Source organism: Eleutherodactylus coqui, chromosome 9 (assembly GCF_035609145.1).
Source record: "Eleutherodactylus coqui strain aEleCoq1 chromosome 9, aEleCoq1.hap1, whole genome shotgun sequence".
NCBI classification, from domain to species: Eukaryota; Metazoa; Chordata; class Amphibia; order Anura; family Eleutherodactylidae; genus Eleutherodactylus; species Eleutherodactylus coqui.
The window spans coordinates 130336034-130348231 of NC_089845.1; the positions used below are offsets into that span (position 1 = coordinate 130336034).

The 12198-nt window shown below is 46.2% G+C and overlaps 1 protein-coding gene across 1 annotated transcript in view; it reads left to right on the forward strand.

The window, feature by feature from the left end:
- TAF2 (TATA-box binding protein associated factor 2) overlaps positions 1 to 6155 on the forward strand; it is a 127712-nt gene extending 121557 nt beyond the window's left edge. The window contains exon 26 of the mRNA XM_066578507.1: positions 3163 to 6155. Within this exon, the coding sequence (XP_066434604.1) occupies positions 3163 to 3428 (266 nt within the window). The 3' untranslated portion in view covers positions 3429 to 6155. The remainder of the gene's footprint in view (positions 1 to 3162) is intronic.
- Positions 6156 to 12198: the final 6043 nt, after the last annotated feature.

Sequence of the window (12198 nt, forward strand, 5' to 3'; positions counted from 1 at the left end):
TCCAAAGCGTGCTAATAAAATCATCATGATGGTTAATTTTAATTTTTCTGTTGCGTAATTCCAAGGAATCCGCAACACTCTGGGGAGTGTGCGGGTGGCATGGAAATTGAATTAGAAAGGGGTAAAGCCAAGGGAGCCTTTGTAATGGCTATCAAAGGTCTCCAGGGTACTCTTAACTAATTGCCTATTAGAGCACACTGACTGTTTACAATGATAGATGCCTCTGCATATTACTAAGCCGAGGCACAATACACGGGCATACAGAAATATGGTAGTATATAGTTTGCTGGAAAATAAATGTTGGAAAGTGATATCCTCGTATAAGATGGAAAAATGTACATAACAGAAGTGTGGGTTGGGTATGAACCTGCTGTATATCGGCTATTTGAAACGGCCGACACCCTACGCAAATGGTCGTGATCATAGCCAGCTCCATCTGCGGCCTTTTGACAGCTTACATGCAGTGCAGATCGTGGCATGTAAACCAAGGGCAACGGGATCACTACCCAGACTCCTCGTTGATCGCAGGGTAGCCCTGGGCCTAGTGAAGGTTTCCAGGGTTGCCATGTATTTAAGCTTATTCCTGCCTGTAGTAGGGGTTAATAGGAGAATGTTTAAAATACAGAATATGGCAGTGCTGACATATTACAGTATGTATATATTATTGAAGCAGTCAAACAATTGCAGGTTTAAGTCCACCAAGTGAACTTAAAAAAGTAAAATTAAGTGTCAAATACATTTTTTTTTTTATTTAAAAAGAAAATTTCTATTTTTCTCACAAAACAATTTAAACAATTCAAAAAAACATAAATGCTATCACCACGTCCAAAATCTAAGTATTGCATTATTTATCTCACACGGTGTATGCGGATTTTAAAAGAAGTGGATAGAATTGTGGGGTTTGTGTCACTCCGTCTCTAAATAGAAGTTGAATAAAAACTTAACAAAAAGTCGTAAGTATAAACAAATGGTAGCAAATAGCAACTACAGTTCACCCAGCCCCGTCAATGGGGAAAAAAGAAAGTCAGAATGAAGTGACAAAAAGATACATTTTTTTTAGTAAAACATTTTTAAAAATCTATAAACTTGGTATAATCATAATCTTACAGACCAATAGAATAGAGTTAACATATGTCATAAATGTTAAAGACGCAAAACCCCCTGAAAAGTGGCACAATTGTGTTTTGTTTTTTTTTATTACCCCCTACTAAAATAAATAAACTTTTTCATTTCAAAATATATTTTAGTAATGAGTGCCAATGTCACAGCTTGTTACACACAAAAAAAAACAAAAAACAAGCCTTCATACGGCTATGCCAATAGAAAATTTAAAAAAAGCTTTGGTTCTTGAAAGGTGAGGATTACAGATGAGCGCGCATACTCGCTAAGGGCAATTACTCGATCGAGCATTGCCCTTAGCGAGTACCTGCCTGCTGGAGAGAAAAGGTTCGGCTGCCGGCGCGGGTGACAGGTGAGTTGCAGCAGTGAGCGGGAGGGGAGCTCTCCCCGACGCCAGCAGCCGAGCCTTTTCTGCCCTTAGCGAGTATGCTCGCTCATCTCTAGTGAGGATGAAGAAAACAAAAACCCAAAAAATGTCTGGTAGTTAGAGTGAATATAAATTTCATCCTTAGCAGGTTAAGGCACATTTAGGCACAACAATTCTCGCGCTAAATTCGCTTAAAGCCATCTATTGAGCGACAATCATTGGGTCTAAACGCATGGACATCGTGCAGTTTTCATACACGATTTGTTCCTTGCTCAATTCTAGTTTTCTAGAATTGAGCAATGAACTCTTATCAGCAGTTCAGGCTGTTAACACAGTCAGCAGCACTGATAAGATTCTTTCAGCTCCTGTCACGCTGGTAATTCACAGCGGGACATGAGCTGTAAGTGCGGAGATTAATGCAGCTGTTAGCTTATGCAAACAGCTGTATTGTTCACTGAGCGACAGCGGCGGTGTCCCGCTCTGCCTGCATAGCTCTTTAGTAGCTAATTAGCTACTATAGAGTATGCACAGATGATCGCTCAAAACTGTCACTCAAACTGTCTTTTGAGCGATCATCTTTCAGTGTAAATGGGGTCTTAAGAAACAAGGCTGTACACAAACGAGGAACTGCAAAAGATACTTAATGGAATATTCATACAAGGCGGTAGTGATATCGTTGTCACAGCAGTTGTGAGGAACAGGAGAAGGGGCGTAAAACCCACAAACTTTTTAAAATAATGAAAAATTACAGCGTAACATTTTCCCCTAGTTGTTGGATACGGTGGTGGTACCGTCCCCTGGACTAATTTATTACTTTAATTCACAATTCCTTTAAATACTTTATTGTTCTAAGAAATGCCGTCATAGGGAAGGCTGCAGAGAAGTGACCAATTATGACAGCGTTGACCGCCGCAGAGATGAATCGTGGTGTATGCTGAATTATGTCATAGAAACACAGGACTGACTGGATGAATTCATGTCTGCCAGCTCCCCACTAGAACTACCAGCAACATGATTAATATCATATGTTTGGAAAATAACATGACTCATCAGGGCAAGAGGCCAACCTGCTTATTACCTCGGATTTAAAGTTATAACACAAGCTAGAATATTACGTTTCGTCAAAAAGTGGACAACCTGAATCATTACACTTTCACTGTCCTTGAGGAACAATAGCTGATAAGCAGAACATTTCCTCTAGTTTATCTTCCAGTATTCCAGAAATTCTGAATATGAAATCTTATATAAGCTAACGGAACTGACTGATCATAGAGAAATATATATCGGTTAAAAAGTAAAGTGACATTAGGATCCACGGCAGTATAGTCATAGAGGAGACCACCAGCTGATATGACTTCTCCCATTCTCTGAACAAATTTTTTTTCTCTGTGACCAGATGGTCACTTTCAACAGTCGCAACTGCAGTCCATAGAAATATATGTTTTACGTTTTTACAAATTTTTTGTAAATGAGGGATATATCATTTCTTGGTGACTATGTTTGTAAAGTGCCTCACTTAGTACATAAGCAAAATATTGGCATCGCCTTCCAAACCATGCTATTGTACTCCTGAACTGTGATACGATATTTTGAATAGATTCCACAATTCTGTGCTTTATTCTTTTGTTTTACATTTTTTCCCCTAAAAAACTTACCATACTTCCCCTTTCTCACAGGCAAGGAGCAATCTTCCATGGACTTGCATATGATGTCCATCCCGCAAACTCCATTATCATCTTTTATCAAAGAGTCCAGCTCTTCGAAGCACAGTGACCACCACCACCATCATCACCATGACCACAAGAAAAAGAAGAAGAAGCACAAACACAAGCATAAGCACAAACACAAGCATGAAAGCAAAGAGAAAGAGCGGGAAGCATTGCCCTTCTCCAACAGTCCCACCAGCGGCCGCTCAATTCGTTCTCCTTCTCTCTCTGAATGATCTTGCTGCCACTTCTATGACAGATGGCCAAGGTTCCACCTCACCAAACAGTCTGCGCTCTACAAGTAGGGATGTTGTTGCAGTCACTTGTTTCTAGTAGGTGTCAGACTGGTCAAAGCATCCTTTATTTTGGAATAGAGTAACCTTTTATCAAGGAGGTTCTTTTGTACAAGAATACAGGCCACCCTCTACTGTAATTGTCAGTAAATGGGCTACATGGGTTTTCTAGCATTTTTAGAGTGTCTGCAAAGAAGAAAAGACTCTTGGTTTTGTCAACGTCCGTTGGGGCCGTCATTACCCTTTTTAACAACATGGTGTCTATTAAACTTTTTTAAGAAAACAATGGCTAAGCTCTCTTTCACACTGACTTTTGAACAGGCTAGGTCAGGGAAGGACGTTCATGTCTGCGATTCTGAGGGCCAGCAAGTTTTTATTCTTATGTAGTGTTATGTTTCTGAAAAGGAAAATAGAACAGTATTACCAGAAAACCGACATCCGTAACAATCGTCTGTCAAGCAGGAACATTTGGGAGGGTAGCACAAATGAATGAAGTTCCAAATACTCTGTAAGCAGCAGCAAGTTATGAGAGTCACACCACCACCATTTTTTGTTTTTACGTTTACGAACTGATTTGTGATTCGCGTTTAGAGAGGGAATCTGCCTCTCGCCTGTCTTATTTTTGGGGGTCAGAACTTAGAAATTTAGGCTTTAAAGCCAAAATAGACATTTGCTCTTCAACGGTCAACCAACCAGTTAAAGTGGTTCTCCGAGTTGAAAAAAAAAATTTAACAGCTCACCATGCCTCAAAATAACAAAAGAAACTGAACTCGCCTCTCTACTTCCCAGGGAAAACAATGTACCGTCTCCTAGTTGATTGGCTTGGGTTTGCCACTCAGGACCCCAGTTGATCAGGCACCCGCTGTCGGCACCGCAGTACACAGGTGTCAGAACGCAAGCAGTTGGCTCCAACCCTTATGTAGTGGCCAGCGCTTGTAATTGCTTCCAATCCAATCTTTGTGTATTACGGCACTGACAGTGGATGCCTGATTAGCAGATCACAGCCAATAAACTATTGATGATCTATTCTGAGGATAGGATAGGTCATCAATAGTATTTGCATGGAAAATCCCTTAAAGTTCACACCATTGACAAAGACATTCACACAAGCAGCATGTAGTGTGCCTTAAGGATAATGCCTTGAGTTCACTTAAGTTCTCAAAGTAATCATTCTACTGTTTCATAAACTAGAATTGACTTAAGTCAAGTAAATGTAAAACTGTTTTAAAGAGACTTTGTCACCTACTTTGGCACTATAAGCTAAGCTTATGGGCTAAAAGTCGGTGACCCGCTCAGTCCAGGGATGTGTTATACATACTTCCCTCACCGTGCTGGAAGCTGTTGCTGCAGTGCAGTGAGCGGCACTGCTAAGTAGTCCGCACGTTCTAATTTTATCCTACTTTATCCATTGAGCATCGGCTTCCATCACTTACACCAGGGTCGGTAGGTAGAACACATCTCCGGACTCAGCACTTAACCTACTTTTGGCCCATAAGCTAGCTTCTATTGTTAAAAACAGACGAGTCTCTTTAGGGCTCCTGTCCACGGGCGTAGCGATATCCCGCGGCATATCTCCACCTTGGGAGCCACCGCAGGGGAGAGCTGACTGCTCTACGCACTGAGCCTATCTGACAGGCTCACTGCGGAGAATTGCGGCAATTCGCAGCGTGCTGGGATTTAAATACGGGGCTGCATTTCCCATAGTAAGTCTATGGAAAGCGTTCACTGCGTTCCCCGCGGCCGGAACTTTTTGTTCTCAATATTCTACCTATTGGTGTTCCCAGCTGCCAGCCACCACCGTGGTTATCAAAATAGAGCCTATGGCACTCAAGTTAATGCAGAACAGCAAAGGCTTTTTATTTAGACCTCAACAGAGATTGGTTTTGGTCATTTTAGATACACTTGGTTTTTAAGCCCAAGTTTGGTTCTCCAGGACCTTGTTCACTGCCAATTCTGTAAAACGTAAGACTGCGTTTTACACACTTTAATGGTCACTGGCTTTTCAAACTTGTGCTTATATCATAGCCAATGTGCTAATTAGCAAAAGTGCAGTTCACTTTACTTACCTAAAATGATGATTTTGTACTGAAAAGTCACTCTGAAGCGCTGGCCTCTAGGGCTCTCCATTTTTTTAATTTGCTGTCCACTGCCTATTATCAAGGTCTCTATTAACAGAGATGATAAGATGAAGAACAGGAAGTGAAGGATGGGGGGGGGGGGGTGACTCATGCTGCCAATAGAAGTCTGTTGGGAGGCAAAAAGCAGAAAGTCGTACAGATGTTGTGTTCGAGCTAATGCTAAGTTACTGTACTTACGGTTCTTTATTCACATCACTGCTCAATGCTTCTCTAGCGTCCTACATCTTATGTCCCTGTGTGTGTTACCTGTGTGACGGGGAGCAGAATCTGCAGTTTTCCTGTGCAGTGTATAAAAAACGACATAACAGCTAGTTTCCATTTACCAGCTCAGAGAAAACCGAAAACCGGAGATACAGGCTACAGAGGGGAAAACTGGTGGAGAATGCAGGATTCAAGTCATATAATGGTCAGAAAGTGTTATACCTCATGCACACTCGGCAGCTTATACTGAAAAGTCAGGTACTGTTTAAATAATTCAATATAATGTATTGCTATTACAAATAAAATGTCAACAATTTAACATGAAAGTGAAGAAATCTGAAAACAATATTTAATACAATGCTAAAGTCCGCTAACTGTACAAAGACAACATTTATAGACTTTGTTAAAAAAAAATTAAGCATCTAGAAGGAGTTTTTGTTATTTTGCTGCAAAACTTTGCATGCAGTTCCATCTCAGGGAGATATGCAAATGCTTAGAGTTGTGGTGATTAGATGAACGGTCTTACCACCTGAAGCCCTAAAAGTGGTTCCACCCTTGAACCATAAAAAGGGTCTCGGAGGCTCCTTGTGTGTAGCTAGTTGACCACTAGACATGCCTCTATGTAAGTAAAGAAATTTTACCTGGATACCAGAGTTTAAGAGGGGCACATTTATTTGAATTCAATATTGACAAATTGCCCCTCACATGGGCTGTTCTAACCAGACTGTTAGGTAGTATTGGAACTAATGAATGCGTGAGGGTACAAACACGAGGCGACCGGACTCAGGATGACCTCAACAGACCACTAGTAAAGAGGATCATCTGAAAAGCATTTTCCAGCAGGATCATTTTCGGCTGAGCACACAACGTTGTCACAGGAATGCCTCCACAACATTGTCACACTTCTGTGGCCGGCCTGGCTACTAGGTATATCACCAATAGAACATGTATGGGACCATCTGGGATACCATCTTTATGTAGAAAGATAGTGTACAAGCAGCACTCACAATCATCCACTAGGGCAGGACCTCCATAGGTATGCTGAGCTATGGAAAAATAGGAGCCCAGACTTAAAGCTCCAAAACAGCAGCAAATGAGAAGAAAGCCCGCAGCAGCATATAGATGCAGTAAAAAAATTCAAACCTTTATTCCTCCATTAAAAAATGGTTGCTACGTTTCGACTTTTCAGTCAGGTCTTTTTCTTTTCATTTGGGATGCCAACCTTGACAGCCTTTGAGTTTGCATGATCTAGAGCCTTAGTGACTTCAGATGTGGACTGATATGTCGAAGGATATCATGCCTACATGCTTTCATGTCCGCCCTATTACATCTTACATCCAAGCTAGAGTCAATACAACAGGGCACTATAGCCTACATGACCACTCAGTTCACATCTTGTATCCAAGTTAGAGGTGGCCCAAGAGGGTACTAGAGCCTCCATGCCCACCCTTATCACATCTTGTATCCAAGCTAGAGGTGTTACAACAGGGTACTAGAACCTCAATGCCCTCTGGTATTGTATCTTGTATCCAAGCTAGAGGTGGTACAACAGGGTACTAGAGCCTGCCTACAAATGTTCAGTTTCCCGCCATAATTATCCTTTTGCTCCGATATTGTAATCACAAATATCATTACAATCACACACAGGAAGTTTTATTCGAGTCCGACAACTCCTAGGTGACAGAGAATATGTTCAATAATTAGCTTACCATTAGAGATGAGCGAGCACCAAAATGCTCGGGTGCTCGTTACTCGGGACGAAATTATCGCGATGCTCGAGGGTTCGTTTCGAGTAACGAACCCCATTGAAGTCAATGGGCGACCCGAGCATTTTTGTATGGGACCTATGCTCCGCTAAGGTTTTCATTTGTGAAAATCTGGGAAATTCAAGAAAGTGATGGGAACGACACAGCAACGGATAGGGCAGGCGAGGGGCTACATGTTGGGCTGCATCTCAAGTTCCCAGGTCCCACTATTAAGCCACAATAGCGGGCCCCCCCCCTCCCAACAACTTTTACTTCTGAAAAGCCCTCATTAGCAATGCATACCTTAGCTAAGCACCACACTACCTCCAACAAAGCACAATCACTGCCTGCATGACACTCCGCTGCCACTTCTCCTGGGTTACATGCTGCCCAACCCCCCCCACCTCCCCCCGCACGACCCAGTGTCCACAGCGCACACCAAAGTGTCCCTGCGCAGCCTTCAGCTGCACTCATGCCACACGCTGGCCTCATAGCCACACCACCCTCATGTCTATTTATAAGTGTGTCTGCCATGAGGAGGAACCGCAGGCACACACTGCAGAGGGTTGGCACGGCTAGGCAGCGACCTTCTTTAAAAGGGGCGGGGTGATAGCCCACAATGCTGTACAGAAGCAATGAGAAATATAATCCTGTGCCACTGCCATCAGGAGCTGCACACGTGAGCATAGCAATGGGGAACCTATGTGCCACACGCTATTCATTCTGTCAAGGTGTCTGCATGCCCCAGTCAGACTGGGGTTCTTTAGAAGTGGACACATGCAGTTACAACTCCGTGTGGACCGACAGCATGGGTGGCTCCCTGGAACCCACCGGCGGTACATACAGAAGTGAATACAAATCACAAAGAATTACTGAGTAACAGATATAAAACTTGTATGAAAGATGCAGAAAATGTTTAATACAGTATCCTACATGATCACTTAAGTCTGCTTACCTCCAAGTCGAGTCCATTCACAAACCATTCAATGCCCAGAAAGTTGACGGCCATGTCTGCATCCCCACTATACACCAGGATGCGATACTTCTGCAGAGAAGGATAAATAGCAGATAATGGCTGTCCCAAAAAAATTGTGCAACACTGCTAAAAGCAGCCTCAACAGTACTGCACACGGTCAGATGTGGCCCTAAGAAGGACCGTTGGGGTTCTTGAAGCCTAAAATAACTCCTAACGCTCTCCCTATAGCAGCTCCGGCACCAGCAGCACTGTCCCTGATCTCTGTCAGAATGCATCCGTGGCGAGCCGCGGGAGGGGCCGATTAATATACTCGGGTGACACCTGATCTCGCCAGCCACTCACTGCAGGGGGGTGGTATAGGGCTTGAACGTCGCAGGGGGAAGTTGTAATGCCTTCCCTGTCTTTCTATTGGCCAGAAAAGCGCGCTAACGTCTCAGAGATGAAAGTGAAAGTAACTCGAAAATCGCGTGGTACTCGTCTCGAGTAACGAGCATCTCGAACACGCTAATACTCGAACGAGTATCAAGCTCGGACGAGTACGTTCGCTCATCTCTAGTTACCATGCATTTTTGAACAAATGAGATTCATCTATGATATCACAAGATGAAATCATCTCAAGAATCCATTGCTAGTAGAGATGAGCGAGCACCAAAATGCTCGGGTGCTCGTTACTCGGGACGAAATTATCGCGATGCTCGAGGGTTCGTTTCGAGTAACGAACCCCATTGAAGTCAATGGGCGACCTGAGCATTTTTGTATTTCGCCGATGCTCGCTAAGGTTTTCATGTGTGAAAATCTGGGCAATTCAAGAAAGTGATGGGAACGACACAGCAACGGATAGGGCAGGCGAGGGGCTACATGTTGGGCTGCATCTCAAGTTCACAGGTCCCACTATTAAGCCACAATACCGGCAAGAGTGGGCCCCCCCCCCTCCCAACAACTTTTACTTCTGAAAAGCCCTCATTAGCAATGCATACCTTAGCTAAGCACCACACTACCTCCAACAAAGCACAATCACTGTCTGCATGACACTCCGCTGCCACTTCTCCTGGGTTACATGCTGACCAACCCCCCCCCCCACGACCCAGTGTCCACAGCGCACACCAAACTGTCCCCGCCCAGCCTTCAGCTGCCCTCATGCCACGCCACACTCATGTCTATTTATAAGTGCGTCTGCCACAGGAAAAGCAGGCACACACTGCAGAGGGTTGACACGGCTAGGCAGCGACCCTCTTTAAAAGGGGCGGGACGATAGCCCACAATGCTGTACAGAAGCAATGAGAAATATAATCCTGTGCCACTGCCATCAGGAGCTGCACACGTGGGCATAGCAATGGGGAACCTATGTGCCACACACTATTCATTCTGTCAAGGTGTCTGCATGCCCCAGTCAGACCGCGGTTTTTAATTCATAGACACAGGCAGGTACAACTCCCTATTGTGAAGTCCCTGTGGACCGACAGCATGGGTGGCTCCCTGGAACCCACCGGCGGTACATAAAAATATCCCATTGCATTGCCCAACACAGCTGAGGTAGTAATGTCGTGCTTAATACAGGTGGGCTTCGGCCCACACTGCATGCCCCAGTCTGACTGGGGTTCTTTAGAAGTGGAAACAGATGCATTTACAAGTCCCTGTGGACTGACAGCATGGGTGGCTCCCTGGAACCCACCGGCGGTACATAAAAATATCCCATTGCATTGCCCAACACAGCTGAGGTAGTAATGTTGTGCTTAATGCAGGTGGGTTTCGGCCCACACTGCATGCCCCAGTCAGACTGGGGTTCTTTAGAAGTGGAAAAAAGATGCATTTATAATTCTCTGTGGACCCACAGCATGGGTGGGTGCCAGGAAGCCACCGGCGGTACATAAAAATATCCCATTGCATTGCCCAACACAGCTGAGGTAGTAATGTCGTGCTTAAAGGGGTGGTCTCGCGAAACCAAGTGGGGTTATACACTTCCGTATGGCCATATTAATGCACTTTGTAATGTACATTGTGCATTAAATATGAGCCATACAGAAGTTATTCCACTTACCTGCTCCGTTGCTAGCGTCCTCGTCTCCATGGTTCCGTCTAAATTCGCTGGCAGCTTGCTTTTTTAGACGCACTTGCGCAGTCCGGTCTTCTCCATTCAGCACGAGCCGCTTCAGTGTGCTCCCCGCTACAGCTCTTCTGCGCATGCGCAGACGAGCTGTCACTGCTCGGGAGCGCGCTGCAGCGGCCATTCTGTACCTTCCTCTGTTAGAGGAAGGTGCAGAAACTGGAGCTGCCCAGCGGAGAAGCCCAGCCCAGCCCAGCAGCCCCGAGAAGCCTCCCAGGTAAGTGATTTGTCGGGGGGGGGGCTGCCGCTGCGCCGGGCTGCGCCGGGGGGGGGGCTGCCGCTGCGCCGGGGGGGGGCTGCCGCTGCGCCGGGCTGCGCCGGGGGGGGCTGTCGCTGCGCCGGGGGGGGGCTGCCGCTGTGATGGGGGAACTAGCGCTAGGCCGGGGGGGCTGTCGCTGCGATGGGGGGGCTGTCGCTAGGCCGGGGGGGGCTGCCGCTGCGATGGGGGGGCTGTCGCTAGGCCGGGGGGGGCTGCCGCTGTGATGGGGGAACTAGCGCTAGGCCGGGGGGGGGCTGTCGCTGCGATGGGGGGGCTGTCGCTAGGCCGGGGGGGGCTGCCGCTGCGATGGGGGGGCTGCCGCTAGGCCGGGGGAACTAGCGCTGGGCTCCGGAACCTAGCGCTGGGCTCCGGGGCCTTCACCTGGGCTGAGGGTCTAGCGCTGGGGAGCCGGGGGCTAGCGCCGGTTACCTGCTGCCTGGCGGTGGGCGTCTGGTCGGCGGCTGCGGGGCGTCTGGCCGGCGGCTGCGATGCGTCCGGTTGCCATGGAGACACAGCTGGCGGCGTCTCGGGAGCGCGCACGTCGGGCTGCAGCGAGCGACGGGGAAAGAGCCGGCGGCCATCTTGAGGAAACTTTTATAAGTTGCTGAAACGCTGGAACGGTAAGTACGAACCAGCTAGAAATGTCATTTACAGGGGTAATTAGTAATGTATGTTTAATGGGGGGGACTGGGCAAAAAAAAAATTTAACTGCTTCCTCGAGACATCTCCTTTAATGCAGGTGGGTTTCGGCCCACACTGCATGCCCCAGTCTGACTGGTAATATATACCTTAACAGTAACCTCGTTGGTGGTAATGTGGTTGTGACTGCGGACCTGGTAGCGCGGTTTTATGTAGTTGGTTTTCGGAATGTGGCCAGGATTAAGTGGGCCGTGGCGGGGGGATGGTGGTGGTGCTCTCTTGTTGTGTCGTTAAAGGTGAAATTCTTGGACTGCCACCAGACGGACCAATGCAAAGGTATTTGCCAAGAATGTTTTCATTGTTGGAGGAGGAGGGGGATGTTTTGGAGGCACTATGTGTCCTCTACACGCGTCCGTGGTTATATGCACCTTAACAGTAACAGCGTTGGTGGGAAATGGCCTCGCCGCCATCATGTCTTTGTGAAGCCTCTGTTTCCACACCCCAGTGACATACCATTAGCAGCGGTATAGGCAGAGCCCAGAATTATTAACATTTCAGCGGTAGCATTAGGGACAGGCCCCACTAACATATCACTAGCAGCAGTATAGGGGGAGCGCAGTCTTAGTTCCATTTCAGTAATAGTAGCACTCA